Raw genomic sequence first — 25,799 nt, 5'->3', positions numbered from 1 at the left:
TGAACAAATAGATTATCACTGTTTCTTGATACCAAACTCACAGTTTTACAAAAATTGAAGCGAGTTTTTGAAATAATGGTTGGATTCTTTGGGTAAACTTCATAAGATTTTTCATGGTTCCATTTATGGAACGATTTTAGTTATATGGTTAAATGTCCTAATAAATTAATTATATTAAAATAATTTTCATAGCGTAAAATTGGTTGAAATTAAACGATATTTTTTTCATATTTTAAATTTACCGATTATATCTTGAATACTTTTAAACAAATTCTTTTTGAACAAACCTTTTTGAAAAATTTTATCCTATCAATTAAATTTTCATCCAATTTGGTCAAGGTAAACAAAAATGATATTTTCAAATGATATAACAAAAAAAGTCGTTAAAATAAATTGTCGAAAAAAATAGGCAATATTCATGCCATAATAGCGTAATTTGTGTTGCCCAACATATAACCAAACAATATTCCTAGTTGTGAATGCTTTAGGAATAAATATTATCTGAATTAAAACTTGGCATGAAATTAACAGACATAGTTCAATATGAACATTAAATTGAAATGAATAAAATCAAATAAGGTTCTCTAATTATTAGTGCCAAAAAGGTAGGAAAATGTATACTTCCATTTGTATTTCGGGAATTCCCGGGAAATTTGCAAATTTCCCGGGAAACGGGAAATATTTTTTTCCGGGAAATCCCGGGAATTCCCGGGAATTTTTTTCCCGGGACGGGAAATTGAACGCTCTTCAAACAGCTGTAACTTTTGAGTGATATTTCTGATCAATTTGGTGTCTTCGGCAAAGTTGCAGGTATTGTTGAGGACTTTTGAGAAAAAAAATAGGTACACGGAAAAAAATTGCAGATTTTTTAATCAACTTATTTTTCACTAAAACTCAATTTCCCAAAATACGTATTTTTTTATTTTCGAGATTTTTTTATATGTTTTAGGGGACAAAAATCCGCAACTTTTGAGCCATAGAGAAACATGGTCAAAAAATCTGCCGCCGAGTTATGAATTTAAAAAAAAACTGTTATTTTTGGAAAAAAATCGAAGTTTTATGCAAAAACAAGTTTGACATTATTTTTTAATGCAAGATTGAATTTGCAATCGAAAAGTACTTAACAGATTTTTTGATAAAGGGCTCCGTTTTCAAGATATAGCCACCGAATGTTTGGTTTTAACGAAATATTTGCAGTTTTTCAATTTTTAAAAATAGTGACCATAAGTGACCATTTCTAAAAATATTTTTTTTTAGAAGTTCAGAAAATTTGCTATAAATTTGTCTAAGAGACATTGAAGATTGGACCTCTGGTTGCTGAAATACAGCGGCTTAAAAAAAAAGAAACACGTAAATTGAAGTTTTCTAAGTCTCACCCAATCAGCCCACCATTTTCTAATGACGATATCTCAGCAACTAATGGTCCGATTTTCAATGTTAATACATGAAACATTCGTGAAATATTCCGATCTTTTCGAAAAAAAATATTTTGAAAATTTTTAAATCAAGACTAGCATTTTAAAAGGGCGTAATATTCAATATTTGGCCCTTTTAAAATGTTAGTCTTGATTTAAACATTTTCAAAATATTTTTTTCGAAAAGAACGGAAAATTTCACGAATGTTTCATATATTAACATTGAGAGTCGTGTGGTGTTCGTCGGGGGGATCAGTGTGTGACGTCGCGCGCGAGAATCCGCGAGAAAGTGGTGGAAGATTCTGGAATCATTGAAAAGAAGTTCGCGTCGAGGCCTTGGAAGTTGGGCCATCAGTCGTGTGGTGTTCGTCGGGGGGATCGGTGTGTGACGTCGCGCGCGAGAATCCGCGAGAAAGTGGTGGAAGATTCTGGAATTCATTGAAAAGAAGTTCGCGTCGAGGCCTTGGAAGTTGGGCCATCAGTCGTGTGGTGTTCGTCGGGGGGATCGGTGTGTGACGTCGCGCGCGAGAATCCGCGAGAAAGTTGTGAAGATTTCTGGAATTCATTGAAAAGAAGTTCGCGTCGAGGCCTTGGAAGTTGGGCCATCAGTCGTGTGGTGTTCGTCGGGGGGATCGGTGTGTGACGTCGCGCGCGAGAATCCGCGAGAAAGTGGTGGAAGATTCTGGAACCATTGAAAAGAAGTTCGCGTCGAGGCCTTGGAAGTTGGGCCATCAGTCGTGTGGTGTTCGTCGGGGGGATCGGTGTGTGACGTCGCGCGCGAGAATCCGCGAGAAAGTGGTGGAAGATTCTGGAATCATTGAAAAGAAGTTCGCGTCGAGGCCTTGGAAGTTGGGCCATCAGTCGTGTGGTGTTCGTCGGGGGGATCGGTGTGTGACGTCACGCGCGAGAATCCGCGAGAAAGTTGTGAAGATTTCTGGAATTCATTGAAAAGAAGTTCGCGTCGAGGCCTTGGAAGTTGGGCCATCAGTCGTGTGGTGTTCGTCGGGGGGATCAGTGTGTGACGTCGCGCGCGAGAATCCGCGAGAAAGTGGTGGAAGATTCTGGAATCATTGAAAAGAAGTTCGCGTCGAGGCCTTGGAAGTTGGGCCATCAGTCGTGTGGTGTTCGTCGGGGGGATCGGTGTGTGACGTCGCGCGCGAGAATCCGCGAGAAAGTGGTGGAAGATTCTGGAATCATTGAAAAGAAGTTCGCGTCGAGGCCTTGGAAGTTGGGCCATCAGTCGTGTGGTGTTCGTCGGGGGGATCGGTGTGTGACGTCGCGCGCGAGAATCCGCGAGAAAGTGGTGGAAGATTCTGGAATCATTGAAAAGAAGTTCGGGTCAAGGCCTTGGAAGTTGGGACATTAGTCGTGTGGTGTTCGTCGGGGGGATCGGTGTGTGACGTCACGCGCGAGAATCCGCGAGAAAGTTGTGAAGATTTCTGGAATTCATTGAAAAGAAGTTCGCGTCGAGGCCTTGGAAGTTGGGCCATCAGTCGTGTGGTGTTCGTCGGGGGGATCAGTGTGTGACGTCGCGCGCGAGAATCCGCGAGAAAGTGGTGGAAGATTCTGGAATCATTGAAAAGAAGTTCGCGTCGAGGCCTTGGAAGTTGGGCCATCAGTCGTGTGGTGTTCGTCGGGGGGATCGGTGTGTGACGTCGCGCGCGAGAATCCGCGAGAAAGTGGTGGAGATTTCTGGATTTCATTGAAAAAGAGATTCACGTCGTCGTGTGTATATTCACTTTCATTTAGTTTTGGAAGCCCTTCCCATAGCATCGTTGCTCGGATGGCACGACGGCGGTAGAAGTGAAAAATCGCGATTGAGGAATTGATAAGTCCTTCTCATAGCGTCGTAGCTCGGAAGGCAACGATTATGTTTCCCTGATCTATTTAAAATTGCACGTCGCCGAATAAATCGATAAATACAATAACATTTAATTTTGAAAGTCCTTCCCATAGCATCGTTGCTCGGATGGCACGCCGGCGGTAGAAGTGAAAAATCGCGATTGAGGAATTGATAAGTCCTTCTCATAGCGTCGTAGCTCGGAAGGCAACGATTATGTTTCCCTGATCTATTTAAAATTGCACGTCGCCGAATAAATCGATAAATACAATAACATTTAATTTTGAAAGTCCTTCCCATAGCATCGTTGCTCGGATGGCACGCCGGCGGTAGAAGTGAAAAATCGCGATTGAGGAATTGATAAGTCCTTCTCATAGCGTCGTAGCTCGGAAGGCAACGATTATGTTTCCCTGATCTATTTAAAATTGCACGTCGCCGAATAAATCGATATATACAATAACATTTAATTTTGAAAGTCCTTCCCATAGCACCGTTGCTCGGATGGCACGACGGCGGTAGATGTGAAAAATCGCGATTGAGGAATTGATAAGTCCTTCTCATAGCGTCGTAGCTCAGAAGGCAACGATTATGTTTCCCTGATCTATTTAAAATTGCACGTCGCCGAATAAATCGATAAATACAATAACATTTAATTTTGAAAGTCCTTCCCATAGCATCGTTGCTCGGATGGCACGCCGGCGGTAGAAGTGAAAAATCGCGATTGAGGAATTGATAAGTCCTTCTCATAGCGTCGTAGCTCGGAAGGCAACGATTATGTTTCCCTGATCTATTTAAAATTGCACGTCGCCGAATAAATCGATAAATACAATAACATTTAATTTTGAAAGTCCTTCCCATAGCATCGTTGCTCGGATGGCACGCCGGCGGTAGAAGTGAAAAATCGCGATTGAGGAATTGATAAGTCCTTCTCATAGCGTCGTAGCTCGGAAGGCAACGATTATGTTTCCCTGATCTATTTAAAATTGCACGTCGCCGAATAAATCGATATATACAATAACATTTAATTTTGAAAGTCCTTCCCATAGCACCGTTGCTCGGATGGCACGACGGCGGTAGATGTGAAAAATCGCGATTGAGGAATTGATAAGTCCTTCTCATAGCGTCGTAGCTCAGAAGGCAACGATTATGTTTCCCTGATCTATTTAAAATTGCACGTCGCCGAATAAATCGATAAATACAATAACATTTAATTTTGAAAGTCCTTCCCATAGCATCGTTGCTCGGATGGCACGCCGGCGGTAAGATGTGAAAAGTCCTTCTTATAGCGTCGTAGCTCGGAAGGCAACGATTATGTTTCACTTTCTGGTCATATCATCTACCAAGATGAATCCTGACCTTCCCTTTCCTTCCCCTACTAACACAATTCCCCACTTCCCGTGATGCTTGAAGGAGATGCTGTGGATTCAACGGTCTCATGCGGTGTCAACAGGTATAGAGCGACAAACTCTGTGTCTGATGAGTCTGCAACTTCAACTATCGGACTAACATTCCTACCTTTGTTGAACTGCATCTCCTTGGGGGGGCGCCGGTATTGACTTGAAGCAGAGATCTTCAGGGGTTATACAGTGAGGATGATTAGCTCCCACTAATCATCTGTTGGTTCATTGTGTAACTTCAGCTGATCCGTCAATAACGGAGTAGCAGCTCATTGGCAGTCAACCATGCTCATGCTCATGCTCATGCTCATGCGAATGTTTCATATATTAACATTGAAAATCGGACCATTAATTGCTGAGATATCGTCATTAGAAAAAGGTGGGTTGTTTTGGTGAGATTTAGAAAACATCAATTTTCGTGTTTCTTTTTCTTAAAGCGGCTCTATCTCAGCAACCCGAGGTCCAATCTTCAATGTCTCTTAGACAATTTTATAGCAAATTTTCTGAACTTTAAAAAAAATATTTTTAGAAATGGTCACTCATGGTCACTATTTTTAAAAATTGAAAAACTGCAAATATTTCGCTAAAATGTAATGTCAAACTTGGCGGCAGATTTTTTGACCATGTTTCTCTATGGCTCAAAAGTTGCGGATTTTTGTCCCCTAAAACATATCAAAAAATCTCGAAAATAAAAAAATACGTATTTTGGGAAATGGAGTTTTAGAGAAAAAAAAAGTTGATAAAAAAAATCTGCAAATTTTTTTTCCGTGTACCTATTTTTTCTCAAAAGTCCTCAACAATACCTACAACTTTGCCCAAGACACCAAATTGATCAGAAAATTCACTCAAAAGTTACAGCTGTTTGAATATTTACATACCATTTTTGTATGGACAGCAGCCAAAATTGTATGGAGACTTGTATGGGTGAACCAATGACACAAAATAGCTTATGTGGTCATAGGGAAGGCCCCCACAGTTTGAGTCTAATAAAAAAAAAATAAATAAAAATGGTCGAAATCGGCCGATTTCGTAGAGAGTTGCTCAGTTACGCATTCATATTTTGCAAATTATCAATGAATTTATGCAAATATAAAATTAAAAAAATAGGGGTGGGGGGGGGGATTTAAACAATAAAACTAAATTTCAAGCTTGATTTACAAAAAAATAAAAAGCTAAAAGCGAATTTATGCAAATAAAGCAAATTTATTTTTATTTAAACGTGTCTTCATGTGATTAAAACACATAAATAAATATTAGGCAATGATTTGAATAGTTTACAATCGATTTTACAAGTTTTTTTTTTTTTAAATGTGAATTTTAGTCATTATTTTGAAGGTGACGGGGGGAGGGGGCAAATACTTGAAATAACATTGTCAATGGCCTTTGACATTCAAATTATTGCCTGTAACTAATATTCTCGGAAACACAGAATGTTTTGCAAATGTTTCGTTTTAACAATTTTCAACAACATTTTTTTAAAGCACTCATTTTCAACTATTTTTCTCAAATTTATAAAATATTTGAATTTGTTGTAACTTCTATTTTATAAACCTTCGTCGAAAATTGTATTTAGCAATCATTTAAATTAGGTTTCTTGGGAACGTGCTACAAATGATAAAAACACTTAAAACATGATTTTTGCCTTCCTCACGTTACTGAGGAAAGGCTATAAAATCACTCGAAAAATGAACTTCTCAATTAGACCTCCTAGACCCACCTTCATGTATACCTATCGACTCAGAATCAAATTCTGAGCAAATGTCTGTGTGGGTCCTTTCCAGCGCGTCCAAGACATTGAAGATCTGACATATCTATCAAAAGTTATAAGCACTTAAGTGTTATTTATACGCTTTTTGGAGGCCGGATCTCAGATATGTTCATGAAAACGTTGTCCGGATCTCTTATGCGATCTATCGTTGGATAGGTATTCAAAAGACCTTTCCAAAGCGTCCAAAACATTGAAGAACTGACAACCCTATCAAAAGTTATATGCAATTAAGTGTTATTTACGCACTTTTTGCATTTTGGATAGCACCCTTTAAATGTGAGGAAGGCGCCAACCACATGGGTGGACGTTTTTTTATCATAATTTGCTGATGACATCGAATCGATCGGGAAATTTCTATTCATTTTACACATGTTCATCCATTTCTATGTAAAAAATTACAAGCAAATGTTTAAAAATAGAAATGGCAACGATGTCACTACACAATTAGAGGGTGACGAGCGGGAATTCCCGGGAAATCGACAATTTTTGGACCTCTCGATTCCCGGGAAATTTGGTCGAGAGTACCGGGAAATTTTCTACTTATAAATATCGAAGCAAAATGTTATAAACTAATCAGAAAAACATTTAAAAAATTGAAATGGCTTAGAACATTGGATGTTCAATGTTCAAGTTCGAATAAACTTATGCTTCTCTAATCTTGTTATTTAGAAAGTGTAAATTTTAATTTATCGAAAATTCCAATAACTATAATTGAGAGAAGCCCAAAAAAATGTGGAGCCCAAAATTTATCTTAAAGTAGCAGTTACATCCCAGAAATGAAATACAGTCCAGACTCGATTATCCGAAGTTTCGATTATTCGAAGGTTTGTATGGGACTTCGGATAATCGAATCACAATAAAAAAAAATTTTTTTTTCGTATTTCAACATCAATTTCGAGTTCTGCAACAACACTTTAGTCAAATTTGAATCTTGAATTTAAAAATTTCTTGATAATCTTAGAGTGGTTTGGAGTAGTTTAAAGAATCAAAAATAAGACAGCGAAAATTTTTTTTTGTCGAGATTCGATTATCTGAACTTTTATTTATTCGAAGTAAAATTTTGTTGTTTAAAGTTTTTTTGTTAAATTATTTTTATTTGTTATTTCTAAGAGGGAACACCCTTTTCAATAAGTTCAATTTCCATATCCTCATTAAGTCATTTTGTTTTTCTCATCAACCGATTACAGATACAGATGATTACAGTCGACTCTCTGGTTGTCAATATCCAAGGGACCGTCGAGGAAGAGAATCATCAGTTTACAGAACGATGCAAAATGAAGACTCGATTGAAAATATTGTTTTCTTGATACCCAGCTATGGGAGAGAATTATGGCAACGTCCAACAATCAAAAACGAACTAATGTCAAACACGCTTCAAAGCTTTGTTTCGCAAAGAAAAATGTCTATGCAAGCCATGAGAAAGTGAAATTATTGCCAACTGGAAGAGATTTTTAAAGCAAAAAGAATCCAAGGGACCGTCGAGGAAAAGATCCTTCAAGCAAGAGAAAATATCGAGGAATGAAGAGAATTGAAGTATGCAGATTGAAGGGACTGAAGAATTCATCGAAATATGGAGCAAAATTGATATCGAGAAGATCAACAGCCAGAGAGCCGACTGTATATATAAGAAGAAAAAACTCTAGCATTCTGTAAAGATTGTCTTAGTCTTTGTTAAGGTCCGATATTTGTGAACATTCGCATTTCCTGATAAATGTAAATATTTCTTCAATGAATATTTCCAGTTTACCTTAAAAAGAAAAAAAAACAAGTTCAAATAGTTGTTTTGAGTCGTTATGTATCATATTGCAAAAATATCGATACTGGGAAATTATATATTTGCTATTTTTCAACTTCACGAAAATCTAAACACAAGTTCATGCAACAAGCTTGTGCAACTTTTGAAAAATCACTCAGTGCGAAGTCCCCAAAAGCTCAAAAAACGATCTTGTATTTACAGATTCTAAGAAAAATTCTAAAGGTTGAACTAGTTGAACTGAATTTATTGAAAAGAAACAAATTTATGACCTTTCCTTTTAAAAATATTGGCACTATTGGCATAGTAAAAAAAATCCCGGGTCCCGGGAATTCCCGGGAAATGGCCAAATCCAACTCTCGATTCCCGGGAAATTGAAAATCTCGAGAATCGTCACCCTCTATACACAATAATTTTTCGAAAACATGAAAAAACTCTTACTTAATCGCCTCTAAAAATCTAATTTCGATGATCTCACATCGCCCCACAAAATTTGCATTTCACACTATTACACACACGGTTTACAATGTTGTGATGCTGCTCCTATGATGTATAATAATTACGCACGTATGCCGATCGTATCGGTTGTGCTGTGAAGTCATCACTCGATGACGCGTCGCGACGCCCGAAAGTTGTTTTCTCTTTCGTTTGAAGACGACGAAGCCTCGGGCACGACAATGTTGAAAATTTAAGAAAAAGTTCATTGTTTCCTCCGCCGCGGGAACCGAATGGAAATTAGTTTGTTTTTTTTTTGTTCATGCTTTGTTCCACGAGGCAGAGAGCGAAAGTGAGGGGTTTAGGAGAGGGAGAGGTTGAGGGTTAAGGCGTCGTCAAGTTCAATGTTTCTCGACGGTGTGCAGTTTTCCGAAGGAGAAGAAGTAGAAGAGAAGAGCGGAAAACTTCCCCGCCGTGGAAACAAACAAAATGCAGCGTGGATGTGAAAAAGTGTCAATTTTTAATTATTGTGGTGGAATTGTTGTGAGTGCACACGAATGGAAAACTCGTTGTTATCTCAGGCCATTTTTCGGCGGGTCGATGAACGTGGGCTCGTGTTTTGTTTTTTTTTTCCTTCGTGTACAAAAGTTCAATGATCATCACACTTTGTGGCAATTTACATTTTTAGGGATTGTTTTTGAGTTGTACCCGTAATTGCGTGAAAGTTGGTTATGGACTTAAGTTTAGCTATATTTTCAAATTTGTATCTTTAAAGATTTTTTGACAACGTTCTAAATTAGTTACGAAGATAAAAATGAGCCATCTTAGCTGATAAATTAGATGAACTTTGTGAGAAATAAAACTAACAAAAAAAGGCATTTCAAAATTACCTAAAACTCAAAATAATTAATTCTGCCAAATTTTAAAGATTTTGAAACGCATAACAGTATTTTTTTAAAGATGAGTTTCAACGAATGTGTTAAGCAGATTCCCTCAGAAATCTTTCAACATGTTGAAAATTGACCATTTTAGGAATCTAAACAGTTTGAAGGCGAAGCAACCTCCACAAATCAAATTATTGGTACTTTAATGTTAAAGCTCACGAAACAGCTTTACGATTGAAATCAAATTTAAATGCCAACTGGCGTTAGCTACGAGATGCGTGAGAAAACGCTAATCTTCTTCACATCACAAATCAACGAGTACAAAGTGGTTGTGCCTTCCAAAAGGCGCTAATGAAAATGTCTTAATATCGCGCGCTCTGGTGGTGCTGGTGCACTCTTCTTTTCCGCCTCGTCTACACGGAGAAAAAAGAGTTCCCAAAATTGTGAACAAGCGTTCATGAAATTGAGAACCACGAACAAAGTGTTCAAATTCCATGGTACGTTTTTGAAAATCGTACCATGGAATTGGAACACTTTGTTCGTGGTTCCCAATTTCATGAACGCTTGTTCACGATTTTGGGAACTCTTTTTTCTCCGTGTATGCACTTATTTGCGTTGTTAAAAATTATGAGCACTTCTTTCGTTTCCCCACGCGAACAATAAGAAGCGACTGCTCTTCAATTGATTAGTGACTCGCAGTTAAGTGTCTTTCCGCAGCGCAGATAAGCGCCAAAAACCGCTCATTAGACAAATTGGATCGCGCGCGGCAACTCTGCGGCTTTCGCGATCGACCGTGAAAACGGCCACATTACCGTGATCGGCGTTGTTTTTTACGTAACTAATTTGGCCTTTCTTTGGCTCTTTTGTTGCAGGGTCAGCGACATCTCGTGAGCGATGGGGAAAAGAAATCGGCTCCTGCCGATCGGCGCCATCTGTTGGCTGGTGGCGACGGCAACCTTCGCCAGGGCGTTCAACTTTGACGACGACCTTGAGGATCTGATCGCGGAGGAGTCGACGCTGGACGAGGAGGTGTACGGCGGTGGATCGGTGCTGCCGTCGGCCGTGTTCAACGGGGGTAAGCCGTTTTTGGCGGATCGCGACCCGTCGACCGGGGTCATTGACTTTAGCCACAAGAAGACGATCAACCAGATTGACCTGGACGACAAGACGCTGTACGAGACCAAGGACAGCCACGTGAGCGATACGAAGGACGTCATTTTGACGCAGTCTTCGCCGAATTTTCATGACTTTTTGAACCTTCCGGTTAAGTACACTCCTTCAAAGTTTGTGTACCCGTTGATTTCGAGTTCGTATGCGAACTTGAAGTACCAGGGCAGCAACAAGGTATCGAACCATAAGAATCTGACGGCAGCGATCGCGACAACGACCGTACCGCCCAAGTTCCAGTTTACACGACCGGCTTATACGAACGCACGGTTGAACACGACGCGTCAACAACCGACCACGACAACTTCGGTGTCTTCGGCGTCTACCCGTTACACATATCCGACCACATCGGGACGACCGATCACGACGACGACGACGACAACCACGACTACAACCGAAGTCCCTCCGACGACACTTCCTCCGAAGCAACTCTTCACCCGATACCCCTACAAGAGTACCATCAAGAACAAGTACCTCGAGACGACCAAGAAAAACTTCTTCCCATCGACGCTGTCGATGCCGACGACCACGACCCAGAAACCAACCGCAACCGAACAGCAAACGACCCCAATCCGATCGTCAACGTACTACTCCCCCTCCATCCGACCCTGGACCAACCCTAGCACCTACACGACCACCACCACGAACCAACCCACCATCCCACCCCGACCCGCCCACCCAATCCGCTTCGTCGAAGACGGCGACTACGAAGACGAAGAAGAGGACACCACCCCGAAGATCAACTTCACCATCCCGGCCCTCAAGTACGAAGGCAATCGCCCAGCTCCCTTCCGACCCCTTCCCTCGACCCACGTCCAACTGCTGAACCGCAAGAACGAATCCAGCAACAAGATCGAGTTGCCGAAGAACCCGAACGTGATGTCCCTGTCGGACATCTTCAACTCGATCGGACTGGACGACCAGCAGCGCGAAGATCAGCTGCAGCAGCAACAGCAACAGGAGCAAGAAAATACGATCATCTTCGAAACGACGCTGGCCGCGGCCACAGACCGAACCACTCCGCCGGCGATCGTGCTCATCCAGGACAACCCGCAAAACTCCAACGATCAGTACGTCAAGTACGAGGTACACCAACCGAACGGACATCGTCCGCAGCAACCGCAGGTCGAGGAACAGCAGCAAACCACGCAACAATACCCGCAGCAAGAGGTGCGTTACGAGGTGTATCAACCCAACGGACATCGCCCGCAAGCTCCGTCGCAAGAAGCCGATCTCGGACAGCACTACGTGAAATATGACGTCCAGCAGCCGCAGATCAACATCGTCAAGTACGGACAGGTGCCCAGCATGAACAGCGTGGTGATCAGTCCGAACCAGCATTCGGCGACGTTCGTGCTCGGTTCGCAGCAATCGGTGGGAAGTTCCGCCGATGCGGGACACTTTGTCGGATCGGTTTCGCAGGGCTCGGCTTCGGCTTCCGCCCTGAACGGACATCCTTCCGGCTACCAGATGGGTCAGGTGTTGGACGAGCCCAACGAGCCGACCAACGTGCAGGTCGGAACCTCGGTCAACGTTCAGGTTCAGGTCAAACCGCAGGACATCATCAAGACGACGAGCGTTCGCTTCCCGAGCGAAAGCGATGACAAGTACGAGAATGCGCAGATCATCAGCGGATCGCACAAGAGCGAGGTGTTGCCTCCGAATGGGCACTCCGCTCCGATTGGGTTGGGACCGAACCAGATGGTTGTGTTCCCCAGCAATGACAAGATCGACAACACACTGCACGAGGTGTCCAACCGGATCGTGTTTGATGGATCGAACAATGATGCGCTGAACAAGAACGAACTGGCCGCTGGATTCCCGTCGGAACTTCCGGATGGATTGACCCCTCCGCCTCCGGAGAATGCCCAACTTTCGAAGCGTCCTCGTCCGCCAATGCCTGCCCAGGGACCACCTCCGTTCATGTACAAGGAGATCCAGCGTCGTCCCTTCCCGGGAGATCGCATCCGACCGGCTCTCCAACTGCCCAACATCCTGCCTCAGTTCCGTCCCAACGCCAAGATTTCCCACGGTCATAACCCGTACCACAAGGAGGCCGGTAACTATCGCGTCCCACCTCCAGCAAAGAGTCTCCTCCCGAGCGGTCCTCCAATTCGCAAGGTCTTCACCGAACACCCGTCCTCCTCGCCAACCCTGGCCAATCGCCGCCAGCCGCCAACTGCGAACCGGTTCATGTCCCGCATCAACACCGGACGTCCACAAGCCCCGACCTCGTCAATGGAAGGACCTCCGGAGAACCGTCGCTACTACCGCCTCCCACCTCCAATGCTGAAAGATCGCGTGTTCCACATCAACCCACCAAACCTAAAGCCACCACCGGTTTCCTCTTCCGCGTCCCGATTCGCCGAAAGTTACGCTCCCCCAACCCCAGAAAAGACCGTTCCGCCACCACCTCCGCGTCGTCCGGAAGAACCGGAAACCAACGAGTTCCAGCGCGACCCACCAACCATCCTGAAGGGATCCCTCTCCGAAGACAACATCAACAACAACAAACCCGTCCGACCCAAGCTGGAACCGGTCGTAACGCTGCAGATGCTCCAATCGAAGAAGCAAACCGAATCGCAAAAGATCCACAACCTCCCATCCGGACAGAAGGTCGATCTAGCGCTCGAAGGACACCCGCCGGTATCGAACCCCGCAGTCCAACAGCCCCAGCCAAGCTTCAGCAACGACGGCAAGCAGCCCGTCTACGTAGTCTACCCGGTCAAGAGCACCCCCATGAAGATGGACCCCGCCCAATCCGCGAGCAGCATCGATCCGATCGTCGTGGGTCTCCGCGGAGATCAGTCCCCGCTGCCACCGTCCAAGATCAGCCCCGGCACGGAATACCAGAACACACCCTTCTCGATCGCGTCCCACTTCGAGCAGGAACCGATCCTGATGGCCAAGGACAAGAAGCACCACCAGAAGGTGCACTTCCCGTACAGCTTGGAACGACCAGACCCGCAAGCGATCGCCGAAATTGACGCCAAACGTCAACGCCACGATCAGGCGACGATCGAGAAGAAGCAGGACACGATCTACAACATCGGCGAGGAACCCGTGAGCAAGGAGCAACAACAGCCGGTGGTGGAGGACTCTCCACTGATTTCGAGCAAGCTGCACCGCGTTGCCGAGAGCACGCCGATCGCGATCGCGTACACCCCGACCGAATCCACCTACAAGTACAAGCTGCAAAACTCTCCGTACTACTCGCCGTACGGGGAAACCCAAACCGAGGTGTCCTACCTCAAGATGAACGACTACGACGAGTTTGGCAACCTGGCGCACCGTTACGAACAGAGCTTCCAGGCTCCGTTCCAGGCGAGCATCAGCTTGGATCCCGTCAAGGTGACCAACCCGTACGAAGGATGGGCGGTCGTGACCGGAACTCCACCGCAAGCCCTAATCCAGGAACAATCCCAAGTCCAACAGCAGAACAAGATCGACCGATCGGATGATCACCACTTCGAGGACAGCGAACCCGCTGCGAGCAGCAAGAAGCAAGAAACGACCAACACCGGTGGATTCCAGCCCGAGTTCCAGGGCGGCTTCCGGCCGATCTACGCCGAAGACGTCAAGCTGAGCGAGCTGGCGAATCCCGATCCACAGTCCCGGAACGCGTTCCTACTCGGTGGTGGTGCACAAAGCGAAGAAGAATCAAAGTCGGAGGATTCGCCAGCCCCAACAATTGCGGCGGAACCTGCCGCAAAGAAGCCAGAACCAGCGGTGGCGACGGCGTCGTCGGCGCCGTCTTCCGTTGAAAAGTTCGCCGACGAGCAGGAGGAAAAGCCGCTGTTTGGCGATCTGGAGGCGTTCTTCGACAACCTGACCAAGGACTACGATGACAACACGGAACCGTCCGGGCTGGACGACGACGAGGAGGACTTTGACGAGAGTACGTCCCGCGACGAGAACGGGATCGAGGGACGGAGTGCCAGCTCCGGGGCGGAAGTGACCGAGAAGGTTGAAGCGACGAACGCAGCAAAGGCGGAAGAGGACAGCAGCGCTCAGAGCGAAAAGAAAGGGGAAGAGTGAGTGGTTTGACAGGTGGGGAAATTAGGAAGGTAAAAAGGAATCAACGTTATTTGGTCCAAGTTTGCCATGGGACAAACCTGGATCAAACGATCAAATTCTGACATTGCGAGCGGCGTCGCCGACGGCGCCTGCTGCGATTGAGACGAATAAGGAAGGAAATGCATTTTTTTTTGAGGTTACGTACGACAAAATCTCACATAGTAAAGCTAGATTTTACTAAAGAAAAGAAGTTAAAAGAAATCGCCGTATCTTGAGTATCTAATGTTAAGTGGGAATTTTCTGGGCGCGAACAGCTTCCTCCATTTCTACTTCAATTGAAAGCTTTTCTCAAACTCTTATTCACACACTTTTCTGCAGTTTTACAGTTAATAAATGCAAAAAAGAAGAGAAAATAATATTTGCGTTAAAAAGAAACATACAAGAAGCTAGTCAGCTAAACTTAATATTAGATACTTGATAAACCAATTAACTAATAAATGAAGCAAAACAAGAAGAAAAAGAAAACAAAAAACGCAACTGAAAGAGAAAACCAACCCCCAAACACTCTCTCTATCCCTTTCTCTGTCTGTCCTTTGACATCAACCTGTATAGTTGTTATCATATTTGCTAAATTTAACGTGTAATTTAGGACTGATAATGTGGTAAATGTAATAAAAAGCAGATAACGAAAACGAAGGAAAAAAACGAAAAACAGTATATCGAGTTAAGTTAGCGTAACAATACGAGAATCGCGAATGATTTGAGTGAAATAGCAAGTAGAAAATTCAACTTCTTCAAAGAAAGAAAACAATAAAATACAGAAAGTAACAACAGTTCAGTAAGTAGAGAGGGGGAAAAAAGAGGTTGAAATCGGCAGCAAATTAGCGCGCGCGCGGCACACACTTCTTCTTCTTCACGCTCTCTTCTTGCAGTCTGTCTCACTCACATTCTACTGTTATTCTGGTGATTGATGCTCTCACACGGTGAAATCATCTAAAATGTTAAGTTATTTATTTATTTATTAGCTCCCGACTTCAGTTTTTTTTTGTTTGTGTTGTTACTATCGATATCTGCACACACAAGCAACACGCACACCGCGTTAGAAGCGAAGTTTGAAGATAAGAGTATTTGCTTCCTCAATTAAAGTATTCAAGTGTTATACCTCAAGCTGAAGCAAAGTTTTGATTTTTCTGCGGGAAGCGAGAAAATTGTAAACACGGCGCTGTCAAGGTAAAAATGTAGATTTTAAATATGGTAATGAATAAAGGTAATAAATAAAAAGTTTTCATTGTTTCTTTTTAAATATCACATCTCCAAAAAAAAAGAAAAGGAAGTCTGTTGCAAAACCGAATTTAAAATTCTCACAAATTGCCTCATACGTTATAACAATCACAAATTTCAAATAATTTACTAAAATATTACAGCTACGGCATTTTTTTTTACAAAATGCTTAAATAAACGTTACACAAAGATCCAATTATTTAGTAATTTTTGCCCCTTATTTTAAGAGACATTTAAGAAAGGAAGAGACAATTCATAAATTAACCATTTTGGTTGACCTTAGAAATTACCTTAAAAACAAATTAAAAATATTAAAAACATTCGAAAAGAATAATTTCAATATTATTCGGGTAAATTTTACATACATATAAAGAAAAAAAATAAGTTTTTGAATTTGTTACGTTTGAAATTTTAATAACTTTAAAAAATTTCTAAAATTCATTTAATTTTTTTTTCAGATTAGGCTGGTACAAATTTTATTTAAAGTTTTTGTCTCCACCAATTTAATTATTTTAAATTGGAGTTTTAAAATTTTGGAATTTCAAATTATAAATTTTTCAGATTTCACATTTTTGTTTTTTGCCTTCCTCACCTCACTGAGGCAAGGCTATAAAATCACTCGAAAACTGAACTTCTTAAATATACCTTCTAGATATACCTTCACGTATACCTATCGACTCAGAATCAAATTCTGAACAAATGTCTGTGGGGATGTTTGTAGACATGATTTTTTTTCCCACACGATTTTCTCAGAACTGGCTGAACCGATTTTGGCCGGGTCAGCCTTATTTGATTCGTTTTGAGGTCCCATAAGACCCTATAAAAATTTATTCTGTTTAGTATTTAAAAAGTTATGCTAAGAAAAAGATTTTTGTATCTACAAAATTTTGGTCATTTTGGTCATTTTGGAAATTTTGGTCATTTTGGCCATTTTGGTCATATTAGTCATTTGGTCATTTTGGTCAATTTGGTCAATTCGGTCAATTTAGTCAATTTGGTCAATTTGGTCATTTTTGTCAATTTGGTAAATTTGGTCATTTTTGTCAATTTGGTCAATTTAGTCAATTTAGTCATTTAGGTCATTTCGGTAATTTTGGTCAATTTGGTAATTTTGGTCAATTTGGTAATTTTGGTCAATTTGGTCAATTTGGTCATTTTTGTCAATTTGGTCATTTTGGTCAATTTGGTCATTTTGGTCAATTTGGTCATTTTGGTCAATTTGGTCATTTTTGTCAATTTGGTCAATTTGGTCAATTTGGTCATTTTGGTCATTTTGGTCAATTTGGTTAATTTGGTCAATTTGGTCAATTTAGTCATTTAGGTCATTTCGGTAATTTTGGTCAATTTGGTAATTTTGGTCAATTTGGTAATTTTGGTCAATTTTGTGAAAATCTGGCAACACTGTTACAACCAGAATGTATTGTTTCTAAGCGCTCGTAAACAAATTGTCGAAAGTGGAGTTTTATCGTCTTAGTTCGACCTGAAACCGACTTAAGTTATCGCCGGAGTGGCCGCTGCGACCGTGGGCGTGTTTGCCGACCTCGTCGTTGTGTTACCGGATTTTCTCGGCTGCTGCAAAATCGCCGGTTTGTTTTGGCCAGGACGCGTCACTCGCTGAACATAGACGAGGAAGAGGAAAGTGAGCTGTATCATTCTCACGTCTCACTGCTCGCCACTGCGCCAGAATGATACGCTCTCCAACGACTGACAGCACCACAACAACAGTCAACTCAGCAAAGCGCGGCCGACCGAACGACTCGTTTGGGTCAGACGAACTGATGTCGTTTGCAACGCCCCCACAACCGTCGCAGCCGATGACCCTGGATGCCCTCTTCTCCGCCATGAACAGCAAGTTCGACTTGACGCTACGGAGAATTGAGGAGTCTAACGCCAGCATCGCCACCAAAATCGACACCGTTAAGGCAGAACTCGAGGGAAAGCTGGACGCAGTTACGCGCGAGATTAACAACTTTAAGGGCGAGTGCGCCACAAAGTTCCAGTCGAATGAAGTTGCACTTTCTGGACTTTGCGAGCAGGTCAACGAAATTCGTCAAGAGATGGGCGGCCTTGAGAAACGAGACGAGCTTATTGTGAGCGGTATCCCTTACTTGCCCGAAGAGAACCTGGTGAAGTACTTCAAGGCAATGTGGAAGGAAGTCGGCCTCAGCGAATCCAGCACGCCGTTGATCGACACCCGGCGACTGAAATCCAGTACCAACGGAGACGGAGTGGTCCTGCTTCAGTTTGCCTTGCGGAACAACCGAGACGACTTCTACAGCAACTACCTGAAGAACTGCAACCTGAAACTCTCCCACCTGGGCATCAACTCGACACACCGGATCTACGTCAACGAGAACCTGACCGTTGCGGCTCGGAAACTAAAGGTGGCAGCTCTGCGGCTAAAGAAGGACGGAAGGCTGACGACGGTATACACGAAACTTGGGACCGTCTACGTGAAGCGTGCTGCTGGTGAAGCTGCTGTTGCTGTTCGTTCCGAGGAACACCTTCACCGACTATAGTCGAACTATTAGTTAAGTACTCATTTTTCCGTTCTTTTTTCGTCCACTTAACACAATTTGTTTTTAATATGTTTGTAATTTGTGTGAAATTTTTAACCAAAAACCATCAAGAACATTGTAAAAATTGTCGTAGTTGTAGTTCTGCCCCTCTGTAGACTGCTTTCCGTTCTGTTCGCAATGCCAAGACCGAACCGTACTTCACTGAACATCCCCGGGGCAGTGATGAACGCTGTCCTCCGTTCTGGCAAGCTCAACGTTTGCCTCGGGAACGCCCAAAGTTTGTGTGCCAGAAAGTTTGCAAAACTCGACGAACTGAAAGATCTCCTGCACAGCTCAAAGATTTCGGTGGCTTGTTTTACTGAGTCGTGGCTTTCCCCTAAAACCAGTGACCGAAGATTAGCTATTCCCGGATTTTCTCTCATCCGTAACGACAGGAAGTTTCAACGTGGGGGAGGCCTAGTGGTCTACTGTAAGCACCACATCGGTCGTACCGAAGTTTTCCGCACCGAACTGACAGCAGAATCGGCGGACAAAACAGAGTGCGTTGCGGTTGAGTTGCGTGTTGATGGTGAGAAGATTCTGCTCGTGGTGGTCTACAATCCCCCCAGGAACGATTGCTCGGAGTTTCTGGCTGCGAAACTGTCGGAATTTGGTACTCGGTATGAAAACGTTCTTTTAGTTGGTGACCTTAACACAGATTTGGCAGTACCAAGCACCCTACGAGACCGTTTCACCGAAGTCCTGCAAACCCACGCTCTGTTTTCGGTTGGTGTTGAACCAACCTTCTATCACAACCGAGGCTGCTCGCAATTGGACCTGTTCATAACGAGCTGTGCCGAGAAAGTTTTGTGCTTTAACCAAGTTGGCTTTCCTGCAATGTCGCAACACGATCTCATCTTCGGGTCCCTCGATTTCGACGATAACCCGGCACCGATGATCACTACGTACCGGGACTACGTCAATTTTGATGCAGCAACTGTCGAGAACGCGATTCTTGCCATCCCATGGAGTGACTTCTTTGCAAGCAACGAACCGGATCTACTGGTCAACTTCTTCAACGAACAGGTGAAGCAGGTGCACGATGCGTGTATACCGCTCCGGACAAAGAGAGGCAGTAAAGTATCAAACGCTTGGTTTACAAATGAGGTTCGGACATCGATGTTGGAGCGTGACTTAGCTTATGGCGACTGGAGGAGAGCGCCGAGAGCCTTCAAGGACGAAGCACGCCGCCGTTACAACACGCTGAGGAACAGAACAAACGCGATAGTAGCGGCTGCAAAAGCGCAATTCCTTAATCGACACCTGGACAACCGTACACCGTCGAGAATCCTATGGAATCGCCTCAAAAGCATAGGGGTGGGGAAGGAGCGCACATCACCCACGTGTGACTTTCACCCGGACGCTGTAAACCAAACCTTCCTGTCAAGCTACATCGCTGGTGAACCCGTGCGCAGGAGAACAGGACCTGATAATCCGTACAGTTTTGCTTTCCGACCTGTGCAGCAATGGGAAGTGGTGAATGCTGTGTGGGATATTAGTTCTAACGCTACTGGACTTGACGGACTGCCGATTGCCTTCGTCAAGATCATCCTGCCACTGACCATACAGCAAGTCACACACATCTTCAACAGCATCATCGAGACTTCTACGTTCCCAGTATGCTGGAAGCATGCAAAAATCTTGCCATTGCGGAAAAAGCCTCATCTGAACGCGTTGACCAACCTCAGACCGATTAGCATCCTGTGCGCACTGTCGAAGGCTTTCGAAAAGCTGATGGAACGTCAGATGTCAACGTTCATCGCTGAAAACAACCTCCTTACGGATCATCAAGCCGGATTTCGGAAAGGTCAAAGCATACAAACTGCTGCTGTACGAGTTTACGACGAATTAGCGAAGACGGTGGACAACAGAGGGTCTGCTGTTCTGCTGCTACTCGACTTTTCAAAAGCGTTTGACACGATTCCACATCGCAAGCTGTGTGCCAAACTGGAAGTACAGTTCAACTTCTCTGTTTCTGCGGTCAACCTGGTCAGATCGTACTTGGAAAACCGAACACAGACTGTTTTCTGCGGTGATCAACAGTCTGAAACTGGAGTAGCCACTTCTGGAGTTCCACAAGGATCAGTGTGGGGCCCGCTGTTGTTTTGTTGCCACGTCAATGATCTGCCGACGGCCCTCAAGTTCTGTTCAATCCAGATGTATGCAGATGACGTTCAGCTGTACATCGGTCGTCCTGGGCCCTGCTCCCGTGAAATCATACGCATGATGAACGATGATCTCGCAAGCATAGTGGAATGGTCGCGTCGAAACCAACTGTATGTCAATCAAGCAAAAAGCAACGCGCTGTTCGTGACTGGTCGCCGTAGAGCAGCTGTTCAAGCCAACATGCTGCCACCTGTGGTAATGGATGGGCAGGTAATCAAGTGGACTGAAAGTGCGAGGAATCTCGGCTTCATCTTTCGGGCAGATCTGCAGTGGGACGACCTGATTAAGCAGCAGTGCGGAAAAATTTATGCTAGTCTCCGCACGCTCTACAGTTGTGCTGCTGGTGCTCCGGTTGGGACTCGCCTAAAACTGTTTAAATCGCTGATCCTCCCCCATTTTCTGTTTGGCGAAATCCTACACGTCAATCCGAGTGCAAGTGACATGGACAGACTACGGATATCGCTGAACTGCTGTGTCCGGTTTGTATACGGATTAAACCGTTACGATCACGTAAGTCATCTGCAAGCTAATCTCCTGGGATGCCCGCTGGACCACCTGTACGCCCATCGCTCCTGCATCTTCCTGCACAAGCTGATCAACACGCACTCTCCACCTGCACTGTTCCAGAAGCTGATACCGTTCCGGGGTCGTCGTTTGGCAAACTTGATTATCCCGCGCAACAACACAGCAACCTACGCTAGTTCACTGTTTGTACGAGGCGTGGTAAACTGGAACATGCTGCCAACGGAGGTTAAGCGATCGAGAACGGAAGCAGGTTTTCATGGGAAGTGTCTCGCGTTTTGGAATAGTTTTTAAGTAAAGTTGTATCACTGCGACAAATACGAAAGTAGCAATCAAAAAGGGTTTCCCTTACGCTACTAATAAATAAACAAACAAACAATTTGGTAATTTTGGTCAATTTGGTAATTTTGGTCAATTTGGTCATTTTTGTCAATTTGGTCAATTTGGTCAATTTGGTCATATTGGTCATTTTGGTCATTTTGGTCAATTTGGTCATTTTGGTCAATTTGGTCATTTTGGTCAATTTGGCCAATTTGGTCATTTTGATATTTTGGGCATTTTGGGCATTTTGGTCATTTTGGTCTTTTTGATATTTTGGGCATTTTGGGCATTTTGGTCATTTTGGTCATTTTGGTTAATTTGGTCAATTTATTATTTTGGGCATTTTGGCCAATTTGGTCATTTTGGTCATTTTGGTATTTTGGGCATTTTGGGCATTTTGGCCAATTTGGCCAATTTAGGTCATTTTATTCATTTTGGTAATTTTGGTCAATTTGGTCAATTTGGTCAATTTGGTCAATTTGGTCAATTTGGTCAATTTGGTCAATTTAGTCAATTTGGTCAATTTAGTCATTTTTGTCATTTTGGTCAATTTGGTTATTTTGGTCATTTAGGTCATTTTGGTCAATTTGGTCATTTTGGTCATTTTAGTCAATATGGTCATTTAGGTCATTTTGGTAATTTTGGTCAATTTGGTCAATTTGGTCATTTTTGTCAATTTGGTCATTTTGGTCATTTTGGTCATTTTGGTCAATTTGGTCATTTTGGTCAATTTGGTCATTTTGGTCATTTTGGTCAATTTGGTCAATTTGGTCATTTTGGTCAATTTGGTTAATTTGGTCAATTTGGTCAATTTGGTTAATTTGGTCAATTTGGTCAATTTGGCCAATTTGGTCATTTTGGTCAATTTGGTCATTTTTGTCAATTTGGTCAATTTGGTCAATTTGGTCATATTGGTCATTTTGGTCATTTTGGTCAATTTGGTCATTTTGGTCAATTTGGCCAATTTGGTAATTTTGGTCAATTTGGTAATTTTGGTCAATTTGGTCAATTTAGTCAATTTGGTCAATTTGGTCATTTTTGTCATTTTGGTCAATTTGGTCATTTAGGTCATTTCGGTAATTTTGGTCAATTTGGTAATTTTGGTCAATTTGGTAATTTTCGTCAATTTGGCAATTTTGGTCAATTTGGTCAATTTGGTCAATTTGGTCAATTTGGTCATATTGGTCATTTTGGTCATTTTGGTCAATTTGGTCATTTTGGTCAATTTGGCCAATTTGGTCATTTTGATATTTTGGGCATTTTGGGCATTTTGGTCATTTTGGTCATTTTGGTTAATTTGGTCAATTTATTATTTTGGACATTTTGGCCAATTTGGTCATTTTGGTCATTTTGGTATTTTGGGCATTTTGGGCATTTTGGCCAATTTGGCCAATTTAGGTCATTTTATTCATTTTCATTTTGGTTTTTACATTTTGGTCAATTTGGTCAATTTGGTCAATTTGGTCAATTTGGTCAATTTAGTCAATTTGGTCAATTTGGTCATTTTTGTCATTTTGGTCAATTTGGTCATTTTGGTCATTTAGGTCATTTTGGTCATTTTGGTCAATTTGGTCATTTTGGTCATTTTAGTCAATTTGGTCATTTAGGTCATTTTAGTAATTTTGGTCAATTTGGTAATTTTGGTCAATTTGGTCAATTTGGTAATTTTGGTCAATTTGGTTAATTTGGTCAATTTGGTCAATTTGGTCAATTTGGTCAATTTGGCCAATTTGGTCATTTTGGTCATTTTGGTCAATTTGGTCATTTTGGTCAATTTGGTTAATTTGGTCAATTTGGTCGATTTGGCCAATTTAGTCATTTAGGTCATTTCGGTAATTTTGGTCAATTTGGTCATTTTGGTCATTTTGGTCAATTTGGTCATTTTGGTCAATTTGGTCATTTTGGTCAATTTGGTCATTTTTGTCAATTTGGTCATTTTGGAAATTTTGGTCATTTTGGCCATTTTGGTCGTATTAGTCATTTGGTAATTTTGGTCATTTTGGTCAATTTGGTCAATTTGGTCAATTTGATCAATTTGGTCAATTTAGTTAATTTGGTCAATTTGGTCAATTTGGTCAATTTGGTCAATCTGGTCGATTTGATCAATTTGGTCATTTTTGTCATTTTGGTCAATTTGGTAAATTTTGTCAATTTGGTCATTTTTGTCAATTTGGTCATTTTGGTCAATTTGGTCATTTTGGAAATTTGGTCATTTTTGTCATTTTGGTCATTTTGGTCATTTTGGCCATTTTGGTCATTGTGGTCAATTTGGCCATTTTGGCCATTTTGGTCAATTTGGTCAATTTGATCAATTTGGTCAATTTGGTCATTTTGGTCAATTTGGTCAATTTGGTCATTTTGATCAATTTGGTCAATTTGGTCAATTTGGTCCATTTGATATTTTGGTCAATTTGGTTATTTTGGTCAATTTTGTAAACTTTGTTAATTTTGTAAATTTTGTAAATTTTGTAAATTTTGTAAATTTTGTAAATTTTGTATATTTTGTAAATTTTGTAAATTTTGTAAATTTTGTAATTCCATTTTTTTTTGATTGTTTTAGTTTTGAAATTTAGGGTTTCTGGAATTTTTGAATTGTAAAACTTTTGAAATTTGGAATTTTCAAAATTTAAAAAGTTTTATTTTTATTTTTTGAAATTAAGAATTTCCAAATTTGAAAACATTGGAATTTTGAAATTGTAAACACACTAAGATTTTTTTAACCGAATTCGGTAGTTGAAAAATCGGTAACGATTAGATTAGTAAACCATCTGTCAAAATTAACAAAATTTTACCGAAAATCGGTTGTACGATGAACAATAATGAACTTCATTTTCGAATTTCGGTATGTTTTTATAGAATTCGGTAATTTTTAGTTTTCCGGACTGTTCAGTAGTAAACTTTACATAAAAAAATTTAAGCGTAAAAGTTTGAAATTATATTACTTTTGAGTATTTGAATTTTAAAATTTTATAATTTTGGAATTAACGAATTTTAGAATTTTATAATTTTGAAATTTTAGAATTTAAAAATTTTTGATTTTGAATTTAAGATTTGGTTTAAGAATTTTGTAATTTGAGCGGTCATGAATTTACGAATTTCAGGATTTTAATATTTTTAGGATTTTTCTACAGGACAGAACCAGGCACTCCGGCTTTGAGGTTTGAAAGGCATTTAATCCGCAAAATTATTCTTTTTGAAAATATTCACGCTTTGAAGATTAAGATTAAATGTAAATTCTGCTACATTCTTAAATTATTTTCAATAAAAAGCAGATTAAAATCAATGAATTTCTCAACTAAATGAGAAACAAAATACCACATTACACACGATAGTTTATTTTGAAATTTGATTTCACGATTACTGGGCGATCCGTCCACGTTCTTACCTTAGAATTAAGAGCTCTCTCGGTCTCTTAAGTTCAGTCCTACTACGCCTTCGCCTGGTTGAGCGGATTCTGGGGCGACTTTTGCCAGTCCTTGAAGATCATCTGCTTGAGCTGGGACAATTTGAGCGACGGATGCTCCTGCTTCAGTATCGCCAGCTGTTCCTCCTCGAACGCCTTGTAGGCCGCCTTCATTCGCTTCTCCGGATGTTTATCGTCGCCGCCGTCCTTCACGGCCAGCACGGCCAACGCCTGGTCAATGGTTTGGGCCACCTCGGTGTCGGCCATCACCCGGTTCAGGTTCTCCTCCAGCGGAACGACCTTGGCCGGCACGACTTCAGGCGGGTTGTTGACTGATTCAATGGCTCGGTTTCGCTTCTCAACTTCGGCCTCGATCTGGGAACGGGTCACTTTCTGGACGGAAACCTTCGGCGCAACCTTGATCGAGCTCATTTCCTTCTCCAGCAGCTCCTTGGCTTCCGCCTTTTTGCGGGCTTGCTCCAACTTTTTGCGTTCTTCCTCTTCCTGAAATTAAACAAAACTTTCAAACTTTTTTCCTTCTACAAAATCTCCCCACCGAACTAACCTTTTGTTTCTTTTTCTTGGCCAGCTGTTTGTCGTCGTCCTGCCAGAGGGCATCCTCGGCTGCCTTTGAGGCCTTCTCGTTGGCCACCTTCTTTGCGTCGGCCTTTCGCTCTCGGGCCTCGACGGCCTTCGAGTTGATACCCATCTTTTTCGGCATCGTGACACGTGCGTTTCTTCAAATGGTCACAGAAATTTGGAGATTTGTGTTGATCTTCACGAGGGAATTTTGTAAAAAAAATTGCAATTTTTGCCAAATCGATCCGCTACTTTTTCGTCTTTTTGGTCTCTTTGTTGTGACAGTTGCGTTT

The 25,799-nt window shown here is 42.2% G+C and overlaps 3 protein-coding genes across 3 annotated transcripts in view; 2 read left to right on the top strand and 1 right to left on the bottom strand.

Annotated features, from left to right (window-relative positions):
• The window catches only part of LOC6036521, an 82,616-nt gene extending 67,161 nt beyond the window's left edge, over window positions 1–15,455 (top strand). The window contains exon 2 of the mRNA XM_038248223.1: window positions 10,365–15,455. Coding sequence (XP_038104151.1) covers window positions 10,387–14,697 — 4,311 coding nt within the window. The 5' untranslated portion in view covers window positions 10,365–10,386 and the 3' untranslated portion in view covers window positions 14,698–15,455. The remainder of the gene's footprint in view (window positions 1–10,364) is intronic.
• A 3,198-nt stretch (window positions 15,456–18,653) lies between these two features.
• On the top strand, window positions 18,654–21,497 carry LOC119765306. Its single transcript, XM_038248927.1, has one exon. It carries the CDS (start codon window positions 18,654–18,656, stop codon window positions 21,495–21,497), a length of 2,844 nt encoding a protein of 947 aa, XP_038104855.1.
• A 3,341-nt stretch (window positions 21,498–24,838) lies between these two features.
• On the bottom strand, window positions 24,839–25,799 carry LOC6036520 (coiled-coil domain-containing protein 124). Its single transcript, XM_001846513.2, has 2 exons — window positions 25,493–25,799; window positions 24,839–25,431 (listed from the first exon to the last, which is right to left on the bottom strand). The coding sequence occupies exons 1-2, from the start codon at window positions 25,646–25,648 to the stop codon at window positions 24,952–24,954; spliced, it is 636 nt and encodes a 211-aa protein (XP_001846565.2). The 5' UTR covers window positions 25,649–25,799; the 3' UTR covers window positions 24,839–24,951.

The sequence above is a fragment of the Culex quinquefasciatus genome, chromosome 1, assembly GCF_015732765.1.
Source record: "Culex quinquefasciatus strain JHB chromosome 1, VPISU_Cqui_1.0_pri_paternal, whole genome shotgun sequence".
In the NCBI taxonomy this organism is placed as follows: Eukaryota; Metazoa; Arthropoda; class Insecta; order Diptera; family Culicidae; genus Culex; species Culex quinquefasciatus.
This window is presented reverse-complemented; position numbering and strand designations above follow the sequence as displayed.